This window comes from Mytilus galloprovincialis, chromosome 7, assembly GCF_965363235.1.
Source record: "Mytilus galloprovincialis chromosome 7, xbMytGall1.hap1.1, whole genome shotgun sequence".
In the NCBI taxonomy this organism is placed as follows: domain Eukaryota; kingdom Metazoa; phylum Mollusca; class Bivalvia; order Mytilida; family Mytilidae; genus Mytilus; species Mytilus galloprovincialis.
In genome coordinates, this window is record NC_134844.1 from 65,414,414 (window position 1) to 65,431,878 (window position 17,465).

The 17,465-nt window shown below is 30.3% G+C and overlaps 1 protein-coding gene across 1 annotated transcript; it reads right to left on the bottom strand.

The window, feature by feature from the left end:
- Positions 1-11,327: 11,327 nt before the first annotated feature.
- On the bottom strand, positions 11,328-12,799 carry LOC143084245 (uncharacterized). The gene is made up of 2 exons (XM_076260654.1): positions 12,680-12,799; positions 11,328-11,537 (listed from the first exon to the last, which is right to left on the bottom strand). Exons 1-2 carry the CDS (start codon positions 12,740-12,742, stop codon positions 11,328-11,330), a joined length of 273 nt encoding a protein of 90 aa, XP_076116769.1. The 5' UTR covers positions 12,743-12,799.
- Between the last annotated feature and the right edge of the window lie 4,666 nt (positions 12,800-17,465).

Sequence of the window (17,465 nt, forward strand, 5' to 3'; positions counted from 1 at the left end):
GTAATATCATTCTAAATAACTTGTAATCGTCAATATGTCAATCGCAAATGAACAGTTGGTCCTTTAATTTTGCTGCACTTTATCATTTGATATCTAAGGTCAGTGTATCCAAGATACGATGACATTTTTCGTTAACGAGCGTTTACTAAAAACAGTAAACATGCGTTTACTTTTGACGAAATAAGAAGACCCGTTTTTTTTTACGTTAACGCAGAAGTGAACGCGAAAGTAAACGCCCGTTTACTCTTCACAAAATTAGAAGATGCACCGATTTTGTGTTAACGCGGAGGTAAACGTGAAAGTAAAAGCACGTTACTTTTTATGTCTACTGAAATATCGGAGTTAACGCACAGTTAACGCACAGTTAAGGCGACGTTTACTTGAAGCGCACGCGAGTAAACGCCGCGTTTACTTTTTTTGGCCCGTCTACATGGAATGATTGGTCTGCACCCAACTGTAAATATGATAATTTGTTTGACATCTGAAATGGAGCAAACCACTGACGCACCAGAACGTAACACCATTATGATAAAAATTTGAATAAATCATTCTACATTTTTGTAGTTAACTGCAATAGATAGACATACAATACTGAGAGTTTATTTTTTTTAAGTTATATTATATTAATTAAAGTGTAATTAGTTAAAAATGTCATACTGGTAATCGAAATCAATAATAAGACTTCCAGCAATTTGATGCGTTGATCCCACTAACTATACATTTAATTCATTTTTTTCACTTATTCTGTTGTACAAAATGCATATATTTAGGTTTTTCTGACAGTTCGCTCTACCTGACATAAATCTTTAAAAGTATTATTGTCTGCAAAGATTTGCACGAAATAGTATATAAACTTATCGAAGATAGCAGGATTAAATTTTGTATTACGCCAATGCGCCAAACACGCGTTTTGTCTACAAAATTAAGGCTCGTATTTAAAAAAAGTAAAAAAAAAGGCCAAATAAAGTACGAATTTGAAGAACATCGACCAAAATTCCTAAAAGTTTTGCCTAAGGTTATCTATTTCTGAGATAGAAAAGCCTTAGTATACTAATAATTCACAAGCTTGTAAACAGTTAATTTATATATATATATATATATATATATATATATGACCATATCAATGATAATTCATGTCAGAACAGAAGTGTTGACTACTGGGCAGGTGATACCCTCGGGGAATTAAAACTTCACCAGCTATGCATCGATCCATTTTTATCACTGGTCAATCTTTTAAATGACACATCGATGTCCCTTGAGTTCTATCAACTTGCATCTTACATTTATTTAGTTATACTACATGTGATAGGACAGTTCACGTCGAATTTCATTGTCAACCGCTGCTGCTTAAGCATCTATAGTTTGTGCACACTACGCTTTACAACATCCTAGAATTCAGAGAATTCGACAGAAAAGGTATTTTCAAAATAAGCTGCGATGATTCCCAAAAGGGCAATACTATATTATTTCATTTTTTGTAATTCATTTGATATTTCCCCTGTATTGGTCCGTTTTTTCTGTTAAAATTATCCGTTTTCAGTCAGACATTTTGTCTCTGTTATAGTATCAAAAGCCACTCGATTAAAGACAGCATTAACAAACTTAATACTTGTCATTAAGGTCAATTACAATTGTATACCAGTAGTTACCTTCAGACGAGAATCAATACATTCTTAACTATTTCACAACGTAGTTAATATATACGGTATACATTTTGAGAAATTTTGGGGTTTTAAAATATATGTTTTAGTCATTATATTCTGCCAAGAAAAAAAGTGTAGCTCCATTGTTTTTGGTGTCACCACATTTTTATGAGGAAATGTGATAAAATGTATACAAACAGACATTTATTTTGAGAAGATGAGAACAAACGTGATAGAACATAATATACACGATCATGCCTTGTGAATAAGTATTCGTGATAAAAAATTCTTGTTTATTACCCAAATATCAAAATGTATACACACATTTTTCATTGAGGATGCAAGTGTATATCACTACAACAAATAACAAACGCTGATTTAAGTTTGCTAATGAATAGGCACGGAAACATTCAATCAAAATTATTTAAGCAACAACAACAACTGTTTCATCAATAGTACAAAACGTTTTTGATTAAAATTAGACTGTGGAAAGTTTCTCTTTTTATTAAAAAATAAACCTGAACATGCATTATATATAACAAAATGTTCGCCAACAACATTTAATACTAATAATATTGTGCTATCATGGAAATTATATACCTGGGTTGTAACAGAGGATTGATTGTATAATATAAAACCTAAACAATATTAGTAAACAAGGATAGGACATGTTACACTGCTTTAAATTATAGATACAACATTACATCGTTTTTATTCAAAACACTTAGCTGGCACTAAAGTCAATAGTTTTGACACCACAGGATAATATTATAACATATTTATTTTCCTGCATCAATCAACACTGGTAATAAGGGATACCAGAAGTACTGGTTTTAGAGCCAAAAAGATGAAATTTTAAAATCTATCAATGTATGACCTTGGTGTATAATTGTCGTTATAGCACAATATTGCTAGTGTTAAATGATGCTGGAGAACATTTTTTTTAATGTAGGTTCAGTTTTTTTTTCATGAAAAGAGAACAACGTCGGCTGTCTATATTTTATTTTTTAAATTGACACCTATATGTCATTCGATTAGAATTAAGATTTTGTGTTGGTATGAAATCATTTGATGTAGATAATTGTTAAAAAGGACAAACGGTGTCAATATAAATTTTCTATTATTTAACTTATAACAAAACATAACATTATTACATTACAAAAATACTTGTATGTTGGCAAATTTAAAAAAAAACAAAAACTCATTCTATTAAATTAGACAAAACCAAGTTCACTTGCTGTTTGTTAATGTTTGTGATAGTAACTCGAACTGCTAATAATAATGAAATATTACTTATTTAAAACTTATAAAATTAAATATTCTTTTTGTTAGCTTGCACGTCCTTATGTAATAATTACAAATCAATACACTTTTCTATATTCATTATTTTCCAGACAAATAATCAGTATATTGCTTTTAAACATGTCTCCCCAGATACTGTATGCATAATATTATAATTCATTATTCCCAAAACCATCTCGTGAGATATATTAACTTCGATTTCATAACATGAGTTAATTAGATAGCGACCATGTTTATAATTGTATATTTACACATTTCTAAAGCATATTCTTTTGGCAGCACCTTGGAGTAATTCATACGTATCCTTAACTGATGTAGAAATATTACACTTTTTGTACAATAGTGCAGATAACTATTTCTTTATACCAACATATCAAACGCAATGTTGGTTAGAAATTGCAAATTTTTTTTCGATAAGGAGTTATTGGAAATACCGAATTTTTAAAAAGTGAAAACAGTATTAAATCAATTCGATTTTACTATTCAAAAGAGTCTAAAATAACTTAAAAGCAAAAAGAGTCCTATGTAGGCATAGTTTAAGCATGAGACATAAAAAATATAAAAGATAACATAAACAGCCATCTGCAGTTATTACAAATCAATTAATTTGGTTGTGTTCTTCTATAGTCTGTCATCGCATTTTTTATTTTTATTGTTCTATCTTTTCGTACGTGCTTTGTTCTTCAATTAAGTAGAGTTTGAAATGGAATATCATGTGTACATTATATAATAACAACTTTTTATTTAGTTGTGGTTTAAAAATTACGTTAAGACAGTATTGACATAGATAATTATACTGTTATAAAAGGAATGAAATAACTATTGTCAAATTGAAAAAGTTGGTTTACAACTGTCCCAACTGTAAAAAAATTGTAACAGTAAAAAAACTGTTTAAACGCCGAAAAAGTGGTCAGGTTTATTACAACTGACGTAGGTGTAATACCACTAAATTGTACGTCACATCCAGTTGCATAAGAAAACAATTTAAAAATATTCCTATTAATTTGACAGTTGTAGGTAATTTATGTTACATTTTATTGCAGTAAAACTTTTTTTAGTCATAAACATATATCTTGAGTATTCCAAAGAACCATTATTTTTTTTAATTGGGTGTTTCTATAGAATATTTTGGAAACTTGAGGTTACATGGCTACTAAAGCTTGTGCACAGTTTAAATTAAAGGGAAATTTGTGGGTTAACTGCCAGTGATGGTCATTTTCTTATATGACTTGAATTGATATGTGAAATTTGTTCTATAGTACTGGACAGGATAACACTTTACTCATGTGTCAAGTATTTCTTGATTTGAAACAAAGTAAAACTATGCACAATTCTTTGAAAAGATCGAATTTAACAAAGACTAATTGGGAAAATCAACGGTGGAATTACACATACCTCCAACCATTGGAAAGTTGTAACATTTATATAAAAGCTGTCCTTACACGAAAAAAGTCGGAACAGTAAAAAAACAAACGGTTTAAAGCCAATAGATTTTAACAGTTAAAAACTTAATAGCCACAACCAATATTCATTCATAGCTATTGCATAAGTGTCGCAACTTTCAAACATTGAGTCATTGCAAAGACGTAAAAGGCACGGAATCAAAATTTCTGACAGTCCGGGAAATGTTAAATGATTTGAAATTCAATATAAGAAGGTTGTTATAACAAAAAGACAAAACTGAAACTCGGTCACACCCGTTTAAAGCATTTTAAACAGAAACTGATTGTAAACAATTCAATAAAATATTTGCCGTTCATCATTTTGGTAAATTTGGTAATTTATTAACTTATTTAATATTCCCTTTTTTCTCATCGCTATGAAAAAAATCTGTCCTACCACTAGATACCTGCTATTTCGAACTGGACTTTTTGTAGGCATCTACTACTTAACTACATGTCCACACACCTGTCAAATAAATCGTAAAAAAAGTTTCCCGATGACATCTTTTCAATTTTTATAAGTTAGTTTACGAAAAGGAGCCGAATTATTAAAAAGTTCAAATGTACGATAATTTTACTATTCATAAGAGTCTTATATAACTTAAATACAAAACGAGTAGAATGTAGGAATAGATTTAAACATAAATGTATTCTTAGAACTGTGAATGAAGATAGCACTTTGTAAAATTGAATTGTATTGAAACTCTTCATTGCTGTTCTATTAATGAATTTAATTTCAGCTACTTTGATATATATTTAATACATATTATGTGACAAAAAGTCCATTACCATATTTAACAATATATACTACTCTGATACATTGTGACAGTTTTAAATTACTGATACATGGTCACAGTTTAAAATTACTGATACATTGCGACAGTTTTAAATTACTGATGCATTGTGACAGTTTTAAAATACTGATACACTGTGACAGTTTTAAATATCGATATATTGTGACAGTTTTAAATTACTGATACATTGTGAGAGTTTTAAATTAAAAGAAAATGACGATACTAAAAGTGTAAAAGTCAGGTACATGGATAAAACCAGAGTATTCCGGATATCTGACATTAGGTTAAAACATCCAGCAAATATTTGTAATTAAACTCATTATAGATACCATGATTGAAAATTTATATTTACACCAGACGCGCGTTTCGTCTACAAAAGACTCATCAGTGACAATCGAATAAAAAATATTAAGAAGGCCAAATAAAGTACGAAGTTATAGAGCATTGAGGACCATAAATTTCTAAATTTTGGCCAAATACAGCTACATGTAAGATAATCTTCTCCTGTAGAAAAGCTTTAGTATTTCAAAAATTCGAAGTTTGTTGACATTTACTATATAATTATGAACATATAAATGATAACTCATTTCAACACAGAAGTTCTGACTACTGGGATGGTGATGCCCTCGGGGAAGTAAAACTCCATCAGCAGTGACATCGACCCACTGGTTGTAAATAAACCCATCATAGATACCAGGATTAAAATTTTATATTTACGCCAGACGAGCGTTTCGTTTATAAAAGACTCATTAGTGGCACTCGAATCAAAAACAGTAGAGAAAAAAAATGTCAAATTGATGTAGCTGTTATTGCTTTAACGATATGTTTAACAATGAACTGGTTTAAACGAGACTTCACTGGGTTGGTTACCTAGGTTGGCGGCACGACACGTGGGCGAAAACACTTCCAGTATTTACACCATCTATAAAATATACTTCACTAGTATTTATTACAACCATGCAAAAAGACTTCGTGAATAATGATTAAACTGTAGATGACACACTAACATTAACATGATAGTTAAATTGTGCGTTTATTAAATTCTGGTACGATTGAGTATACATTTATCATGTATAAGTTTCACTGTTCATTAAACTATGGAATAGTTCAATAAACGTTTAAGTTATAGATAATGCATATTTTAAGGTTTTTCTTGTCGTAGAACACACTGAGAGGTGTCAGGATTGATCAAATGAAAGACCGACCGGAGGGAGGTCTTTCTTTGAACAATTCTGACACCCCGAGGTGTGTTCTACGTCAAGAAAAACCTTAAAATATGCATTATCTGACTTATATACCGTCAACAAATATTAATTTTATAAAGATTTGTAAAATTTAGTATCCTATTTTACCGACAACACTAAAGTGGGATATTCCTTTCTAATGCGTTCAGGTTTTAATACGCCCTGCGGCTCATTTAGAATGTGAAATGAAACTCACTAAATAATTTAGATATAAACCTTTTAAAAATTATTATCCATACAAGATAAAAATATTACTGTAACTGCATGAAGTAAGACACAAGTGTATTGTTACCATCCGATAGCGGTGTATGACAAATACAAGACACATTGTAAGTAATTTATTGTACCACTTAGCTTATGGAAATGGGGGGGGGGGGTGTTTTTTTCTATTTGTTATGTTATTTCTATCGCGGAAAAGTTGGTTTTTTTTAACAATTTTACTTGAATCGAAAGAAAAATTCAGAAAGATTGTCTTTTGAATAACAACACATTTTATTAAAAGATAATCAGGATATAATTATATACCCTCCGCGCACCCGACCCTTTCCTGAGTTGCGTTAATGTTATTCAATAGAATACAATATTATCTTATTAGTTGATCATTTGATAGAGTAAAAGGTATACATAAATTTTAAAAAGTTAAGAACTGACACGAAGACGAATATAAATACATGTAGGTCACAGCCAATATTAACCAAACAAAATGGTCGGAGGCGTGGTGGATTTTCATTAACTCAGTAACTTCTGTAATTATGTTATGAGTAACAATCAAAGCAATTGTAAGTTTAGTAATACTGAAATCAGGTGATCATTATTTTGTAATATAATTACAATAAAATACTAAAAGTATGTATACGGAGTCTTTCAAATACAATTTGTTGCTTTCTGAATTCGAATTAATGTTAGGTGTCGCTTTTATACAAAGTCAATTATCTCAAAGCACAAACACGGTCTTATCTAAACCATATTCAAATATGAAATTTCAAAAACAAGTGTGGTTTTTAACTGTTTATTCACGTGTTACTCTTTTACGCGATTTTTCATCTGTAGAATTAGAATTTATCAAGGTCAATATACAAACTTAAATAATAAATGATCATTACTGATTTGTTCTGTAAGTCATATAATGTATGTTAAAACATTTTGTGCCCAAAGTTGCATTCATGACACGTCTTACTAATAAGAATTTACTGGTATCATATAAAATACATAATGTTCAAAGTATAAACAAATCCGAAACATAAATAATAGAACTGTATTGTTTCTGATAATTGTTTCTATATGTAATGGCATTGTTTGAAAACAATACAGTTTTCAAGGACATCTTCCTATATCTATTCAAGCAGGAAACGTATCAAAATAGACTTAATTTGAAAGGGTATACTGGTAAAGTTTTGATGCCTGATGTTATTTACACACCTGGCTGATCAATACACGCAATCGATTGCCCTCTGTTCTATAGAAAAGAAGGAACTACTAACTTCCCCATTTCCATTTTCAATCTTACTTATTAGTCTAATGTTTTCGATTCATTGAAGAAATAAGTTTACATTGCTTCTTTGCTACATTGTCCACATTTGTGTCAACTTGTTTTAATCCTCCTATCCGTGTTGTTATTTTCTTTGTATAGCTTTTGAAGAATTTGAGTTATTGACAACACGATAACAGTATTTGTATGAAAATGTACCAATGAAAATGTTATTTAGAGGGATCTAATTATATTTATCTTATTACCTGATACGTTGGTTGATTTAGTGTAGAAATATATTGTAATATATTGTGTCGTTTTTAATTTACATTCGAGTTTGGTCATTTTCTTAACCTACTTGTTTTATTCTCACACTCAACAAAAAAAAACCCAACATAATGATTCGATAGCGTACAATGACAGACGGTACAAATTAATAGATTAGAATATAAGTAATGTTGCCCCTCCTCACTAGATATGCTACAACACATTTGACAAAAAATATAATCATTGTAATAATAATAAACAGCATTCATTTTCTCTACTTTGCAGAAAAGAAAATTTAACGTAAGACATGTCATTAGCTGCATTTTTTTTTAAACTGTAAAGTATTGTTGTGAAATAATGTATGTAATACAGGCGTTAAAAAGTACTCTTTGTTTGTCAAGTTCCATTTGAGTTTTGAACATTTTGAGTTCAGTTGATATAGTTTGATTCTATTTGTTTTGGCGTTTGTGTTTGTTGCACTTGCGTGTTCCTGTTGTTTCTTTGTTTTCTCCTTATAGTTGATGTGTTTTCTTCAGCTTTGGTTTGCAACCCGGATTTTTTTCTCTCTATTGATTTATGACTTTTCAGCACAGGTATATTATTGTTGTCTTTATTTTGCACCATAAACATGGTATGGCTGTCATATATATAGATGATTGACCAAATATTGCTTTTATTGCTGGAAACTATACAATTTATATTTTCAAAATTAGTCATAGTCAATAGACACACATGAGGTGGAATCGAAAGACATCATAGCGCCATATTACCGTTAATAATGGTTTTTTTTTACAATCGTCAATAAATTCTATCAATTATTTATTGAACAGAACAAAATGTGGCGGGTTTAACTATGTTAGCGAGATCCCAACCATCCTCTAACATGGGACCGTGGGGTAACAGTACAACATAAGAACAAATTAACAAAATCAGTTGAAAAAGGCTTAACACTTCAGATGGATACAAATAGAAATACATCTAACAAAAACACAGAGTGGACGTGGTTGAGTACTTGTATATCCCAACAACAAAAAATGACAAAATTCTTATCTGAGAGTACTCGCAGTTACTGACAGCTAGTTCAATGCCACTAACAACTACTAAAAGAATCATGTATCTAAAACTAAAATATAAATCAGTACACATCCAACATCCAAGTGATTTAGTGTAAAGACGTCATAAACAGTCATAGACAAACACGACCTTGTGCATTCAAAGATACAGGTATAGACAGATTGTAGATCCATACATGTATATATGTATGTAACAATAGTATTCAGTTTAATCTTAATTTACTGGTAACAAAATCAATATCAATACCAATAAATACAATACTTCATAATCTAATTACAGTGTTGAATTGGTAACCTTTTAGAATAAGTTAATTTAAAGGATCGATAAGTTTACCAGAATCGGTTTTTTTATTTTCGGGAACGGTAAACGACATTTCCGTAAAAATGAGAATGTGCTATCCCGTTTGAAATAAGTTTTCTACAGGTAAAACCAAACTTGAAAACCTAATCTGTATATCTATAGAAGATTGAAGTAAAGGTGTTAAGTAATTTTTGGTTACAAAATCCCTGGGTTAATAATTTACCAGTAATACACAGATGACGTTGAGTAGAATGTGTGCATGCATGTTTCATTATAATACGCAATTTGATTGGCTGTCTGCAATTTCGCGTTATTCTGAAATAGACCTTAATTCTAACTTGAAATGTAACATTAATGATGACACTTTACACTGTTTTAATTTTTTTTTATTAAGGTATATTTCTAACTTATTTTATCATATAAACATGGAATCCCTGTACGTACGGAACTCCCTCACACATAACGGTGTAGCTGTTATACAAACTGCACTCTCCGGTTTCTGTGGACATCACGAACACTTTACAGTCGTCAGATAATTTGCAGTACCGTGCACATTCAATTTTACTTCTTGCTGTGATGACTTGGTTAGGCGGTCCTGTAAGCATCGTGTTATTTGAGACTAACTTAAGCTGAACGTGTCCTTGTTTTATTTGTACATATCCTGTGAAACCACATTTACATAGGTTATTCAATACATTTTTAATGAATATGAGCAATTTAACATAATGTCCTTTCTAATATGCAGGATACATTTAACTTGTTTATGCCTCCAAATGTTTTTGAAAAGTTATCTTAAAATCAATTGGGGTTTTTTGTTGGTTTGACATGTTTGATTTGTATGTGTAAAATGGATACATGTAAAACATTTTAAAGGTACATTTAAACTTATAAGTCAACACTAACCTTACATCGCCATGGTTGAAAACAAACAAGAGCAACAATTAATAGTACAAAAAAAACCATCAAATGTAAAACTAAAACACTGCGTATCACGGGCCCTATCAAAAACTTTGGATAAACTCAGGAGTTCTGATTGAATAATCAGATCCTGTTCGATATTTCGCATTAGTCGTCTTATGTTAAACATTGGCAAATGATTTATATTTCCATTTCACCGAATTATTAGAATTTTAATGTATTCATGTTTCTGTTTATACGATGAACTGGAATAATTTTTAATGACTATGCGTTATTCAATTATATGATATTCAACAGAAATGGGGAAAAAAGAACAAAATCGAAATGTAATACTAAAATTTAATATAAATCTGATCACAATATATCAGGATATAACTGGAAAGATAACAGCCACAGTGTTTTGATTGAAACAGGTATTTGCTTTTACCTCGAGTAACCAAATAAAGTTGAGTTTGTATAGTATATATAAGGATGATAATTTAAAAAGGAATATAACATTTTTTTGTTTTAATGATTTGTACGAAATAGAATCATGTAACGGCGATAATTAAAGAAAGAAAAACTTCCAAACTTTATAAAATGTGATTGTTATTTCCCTTATTTTTAACAAAAAATTATTTTACAAATTCAGGTAAATGTTTTTTCTGATGAATACAATAACACTTATTTCAGTTTCGCCTTGACATTAGAATAAAATTAAACTTTAAGATTTTACATATAAATCAGCTGTTTCAATGTATGTTGGCGCTTGTTTTTGTTCCGTTGTAATGTCTCTTATAGTTGATGTGTTTCCCTTGGTTTATATCGTCACCCAGAATTCTTTCCCCCAATCGATTTATGACTTTTGGTCAACGGTATACTACTGTTGCCTTTATTTACATCCTTTTCTTAAAAATGTTCATGCATATTCCCGAATCAGTTAATGTACCTGTCTCATACACTGATAATCTCCATCCACCCCCACACATCTGTTTTGAATCGCCAGTACACTCCCGATCACAATCAAAATCCTGTATGTAATAATCTCTAACATCTGCAGGGCCGTACTGATAAGGGTCATCACCACAATGACATTCATCTCTGTTCTAAAAATAAATAAAACTGTTTTTTTTCTGGTCAACAGTATAACGTGTCAATTGAACAAGACTGATGATGAAAACGAAGAATGGGACTGAAATATCAATGTGAAATTTTAACATTAGTACTACCCAAATGAAGGTGTCATGATTGAGGTTTGTAAATCGAAACTTCAAATCTTAAATGGATAAACATGTATAATTGATGTTGTCATTTTGAACAAAGACATTTATATAAGGTTTTCGATGTATTCCAACTTCAAATCATTAAAGTGTCTAAATTTACGGCATGTAGAGGGCTATGTTTGTCTTTGTTTTACATTAAAATGGGGAATTGTTTCAAAAAAGGATTTCAAGTACAATGGGGTATATAAAAAAGGGGGGTTTAAAGTGTCTTTCATTGTTATTTTTTATCGTCTTTTTATCGACAATTCTTGATATCTCCTGTTATGTTTGTGTTTTTTAGGCATGTTCTTGTTAGGCCAAGTGTCATTTGAGCACACAAAATCTGCAAACATGCAAATTAATTAACCATCCGATGAAGTACGCGGAATTTTTTAATTCATTTAACCGTATCAGGTGTAAAATAAACTTCGAATATTACACTTCTTTGTCCAACTAAATATTTTCAATCTCCTGTGTGCTTAAATTATCGGACTACATTATGTTTTTTCTGAAATCTTAGATATATTTATATATAAAACAACATTATGTACATAGGATGTGTCAGGCATACATTTAATACAAAAATGAGCCAAGGACTTGTATGCGCGCAATAACTAAATACGGTTTGGGGAGGGTTAACAACATCTATTTCTATTGACATATGTTTTAAATATTTCAATCTATTTGTACATGAAACTCAAACTTTTCAACGCATTATTTGTTTGTTACTGTTATATATTTGAGTATAATATATAATATGTAAACGAACTATGTTGAAATTGACAAGCTGTTTGCCATAACCGCAGAAGGACGGACAAAACCAGATTTTTTTCTTTTGTCAAATGTAATTTTGCTTTAATTGAATTGTTTTAAAAATTATCCTAATCTTATTATTTTCCACGTGGCTGAATTACATATTTTAATCAACTTGTGGTTACGGTAGTAATTGAAAATTTAACATATCTTTTGTACAATGACAATATTACCTGTGTTCCACAGTACTTGTAACCTTGTTCTTTACAATAAAGAAAACACAAGTTGTTTTCCATATCGAGGGGATTAATTGTTCCAATATCCAACACATAGGCATGTGGCAACAGTCTTGTGTGTAGTGTATCAACGAAACATCCAACGTAATTATGGCTACCTGTTCAAAAGACAATTGAGTTCATGACTGAAGTTAACATGAACATATCGTTAATCAATTAATATCAATGTAGGTTACATTTTTTTTGTATAAATAAGGCCGTTAGTTTTCTTGTTTGAAATGTTTTACATTGTCATTTAAAGGCCTTTTGTGGCTGACTATGCGGTATTGGCTTTGCTCATTGTTGAAGGCCGTACGGTGACCTACAGTTGCTAATTTCTGTGTCATTTTAGTCTCTTGTAGAGAGTTGTCTCATTGGCAATCATACCATATCTTCTTTTTTTATACTATGCAATTGTTCACAAGCGTAGAAAGTTAATGTTGATCAAACCTTTGATTCATTATGTGTGTTATAGAAAATAAGGAAACAAAATTGGATGTATTGATTTTACATATTGGCAAAATGGAAAATGTATACGATAATAAATTCAAACCTTTCATCGTGCCTGTAATTTCGTGAATACTATCTTGCCGGTAAGAGAATATGAAATAAATATAAGCTTATGATTTTATGCAATGAATATACATCAAGTTAAAAAAGGAACTTACCAATAAGTTGAACTTGACACTAAAAAATAAACACTTTTATTACGACAAATTATATATTTACATCTTTTCATTGCATATGTTTGAGATTAAATGTCTAGAAAAATAGATAAATTTAAGTCATGGTTACATAAAAATATTAGAAAAAAGTCAGAGCAGGCAAGACTGAATAGTATGAAGTATCCTAGATACACATTTGTTCAGCCTTAGTACAACAATATGATTCAGTTAATTCAATTCAATTCGCCGTTTCAGAATCTAATGCATTCTGGGTAATTTCATTGTTCGTACCCCAAAATGAAAACAACGTCAAGTCATTGGTTGAATTTCAATTGTTTGGGACGTTGATAGCCAGTCACAGCATTTTGGTGTACGCTTATGAAAATATTACCCAGAATGCTTTAGATTCTGAAACGGCGAATTAAAAGACAATCTTGAATTCATGCTTGTAACAAAAACAAAAGGATCAACTAAACGATGGAAACTAATGGGCGTAATTGTCGGCATTATACTGTCGTTTTTAAATTCATTAACAAGTATATAATTAAATTGATAAAAATGATATTACCTTTAAAGATTCCGCAGAATACACACACATTAAAAGGCCAAACATCTTTATAACCATCATTATGATACTTATCATGTATTGAAACGGCAGAATCTACTTTAGATTTAAAGGGCTCTTTCAAACTAAATAAAGGTTAAGTCACATCTGATATACACTTGTCTCACAGCGTTAAATGTTACTGACTGTATATATACTAGTATCCGAACATAAATTCCACTCTTTCTAAAAGGCGTTAGTATGATTTTGTCAATGGAAATTAAAAAAAAAAAACGCTTATAAACGAACAAAATGTTTTAACCTCAAGTTATATTAAAAGGATAAATGTCTATATTGATCATGTTGATGCTCTATTTATGGGCTGATTTTCTAAAAGAATATATAAAAATAAAATGAAAACACGTTTACATTTCCGACGAAACTTCAGAAGTTTTAAATCTACTTAAAATCAGAACATTGTTCAGTTATTTGAACAAATAATTGTATAAATAAAGTGTAAAAGCTTTCTATTATATTAAAAATCCCGATAGAATTGAATAACAAAACTTTAAATTTAAATTACTAGCAATGCCTCATTTGAGATAAATCTTCATACTTAATTATGTGTTATAGTGTTTTATTTATTTGTCTTTGTGAATTTTAACATTTAATGTTTATTTAGTTTTTAGTTATATCCTTTTTACGTGGCTAAGTCTATAAAATTGAGAATGGAAATGGGAAATGTGCCAAAGAGACAACAATCCGACCATAGAGCAGACAACAGCAGAAGGTCACCAACAGGTCTTCAATGCAACGAGAAATTTCAGCACCCGGAGGCGTCCTTCAGCTTGCAACTAAACAAATATATACTAATTCAGTGAAAGTGATATATACATTTTGTCATTATATCAATGTGCTATAGTAACTTTTGTAATTCCTGTCTGTCAGTTTTCTTATGTGCTTTGTATATGGAGGGTCTGAAAGCCGTTTAGTTTCTTTGATGACCTAGTTTTTAAAGTGATTAAGATTATAATATTATATTGACTACTATACCCCAATTATTGGCATACATATCTTTTATGTCTATTTGGTTTGCTTACACATTGTTGACAATATCATTGAATGCTATGCGACCGTCATACAAGTTAGAGAAGAATTCGGCAATTTTCTGCATAAGGCAATGTCTGTACCAAATCAGGAATATGACAGATGTTTTCTATTTGTTGGGTGTTTTAGCTTTCAATTATGCGATTTGACAATGGACTTTCCATTTTGAACTTTTTTAAAGTTTGAGATTTTTGTAAATTTATTTTTTGCATAATATATGGTTCTGATAATATTATTTTAACTATTGCTAAATATCTTTTATGAAAATAAAATGGTATAAAAACACGGCAGGTCAACTTTACTTTTTTAAAAATTGCCGTTGTTTGACTTTTGAATCTGATTCTGATTGAAAACATAAACTTACTAAACCTCAGGGTATTTTATCTATTTTTATTATGAATGGGTAAATATTGAGAAGAGATCTGTTTTATAGATCTGTGCATCCTTCATTTTTCTTATGTCCGATACTTTCAAACCTTCTTGCATTTTTTTTTGTCACATTTACAGCATTGCTGTTTCTGGTGTTTACTGTGAGATTGTCGGTTTTCAAAATATGTTTTCTAATTGAAATTTCCTTTTGTTGGAAAAATTGTTGGGAAAGTATATATCTTTACGAATCAACAATAAATGTATTTTATTTTGTTGGTGTAATTCAATGGTGTTTGCTGGACGTATAAAGTTGGTGGTTCGCACCAGTTACCCTGGTTACCAGGTTGGTGGTTCAGCGCTTGATTCGAGCCGTGTAAAAAAAAACCCAGCAGATATTGACAGACACATAACAGTTATTCCTTTTATCCTGCATATGATTTTGTATATTGTTTGTGCTTTAAAAGACAGAAAAATTCCTATTTACTGCATTTATTTTCGATTCAAAAGCCATTGAGACCCGCGTAGTAATATTTAAATCATATATTCAGTTGAAGACCGGTTTGCAGAAAAGAATCTCGAAATTTGAACAATAACGCATTGCTGGTAGATATTTTTTTAACATACCAACTAATTTCAACAGTTAAAAATAATTACAAAACATTGTCCAATTTGAATCAAAAGTGTATGAGTTGTCCTATGCTTCAGAATTTTGAACTGAACTTGACATTAACATGCTGGAATTGACATAATATGCAAGGTTCATGTTGTGTAAAACATATACATCATTCTAGTTTTAAACTCGATGAGTGGCGCCATAGTAAATCTTGCTGTTCATGTTTGCTTGTAAGCAGACAATGTGTTTCGTTAAAATACTAAATCCCTGTGATGTGTTTTAGTTGATTTTAGTCTGCGATGCATTGTTTTTTTTTATTATTAATTGTTTTGGCTTTAAACTAGCTGTCAGAAACTGTAAGTACCCTCAAATCGTACTTTCTTGTTAATTTGACTTGTTAATACTATTTGTAGTGCTTTTTGTTATTTACTGTTAACAATGATCTTTTCTATATACAAGGTTTCATTGTTTGGAATTATTACAAATTTTCACTTCTCCGTACAATAAACATCAAAATTAATTTTGTTCTCCTCAAATACTGTTCTGGCACTATGAAAAACACGAAGTTTTATCGAGCCACAATTGTATAGTTTTATTGTTGATATTCACCCACTATGTACCAAGTTTTAGATTATTTTTATTGATATACAGGAGATTTCTTGGTATTCCTAAACGGTCGATTTACACACAGAAGAAGAAGTATACTTAACAACAAACTTATTTTCGTTTACCTGTGTATAATATGACGTAATTTTTTTTCGAAGTTGATGTTTTTCTAATATTGTTTAACATTTCACTGTGCTTTTATACTTTTACCTTAGTTTAAACTTATTTATTTATATTCTGCCTTAATTATTCATTCCTTATGTTTATAACTATGTATGTAAATTCATCATATATATATAATTTTATATATACACCAGATGCGCATTTCGTCTACAAAAGACTCATCAGTGACGCTCGAATCACAAAATGTTTTAAAAGGCCAAATAAAGTGCGAAGTTGAAGGGCATTAAGGACCAATAGTTCCTAAAAGTTTTGCATTTTATTACAGATAAGATTTATTCGTTCGTTGTCTGTTAATTTGTATTACTACCTTTTTTGATTGAGTTAATCTTCCAATTGCTATTTTATAGTGTTTATAAAAATACGGGAAATATTAGATTTATTGACGATCGTAAGTTTATTGACGTGCTGTTATGTTGGTTTTTTTTCTTGGTGTTTTTTTTGCAGACAAAGCAGGAAAAAACTGCATTTCTTAACGATACATCCCGGTTCTCCTGTGTATATATCAACCTATTTAAACATGTAAAAAGAGGTCAAATGTGATATGCAATGATTTTTTATTTCATTAACAGCTTAATTTCTTAAACAATATTCTGGTGTGTTCAAAGACTTTTGTTCACATAATTTACTTAACATATAACGTGTGTAGTACTTTATCTT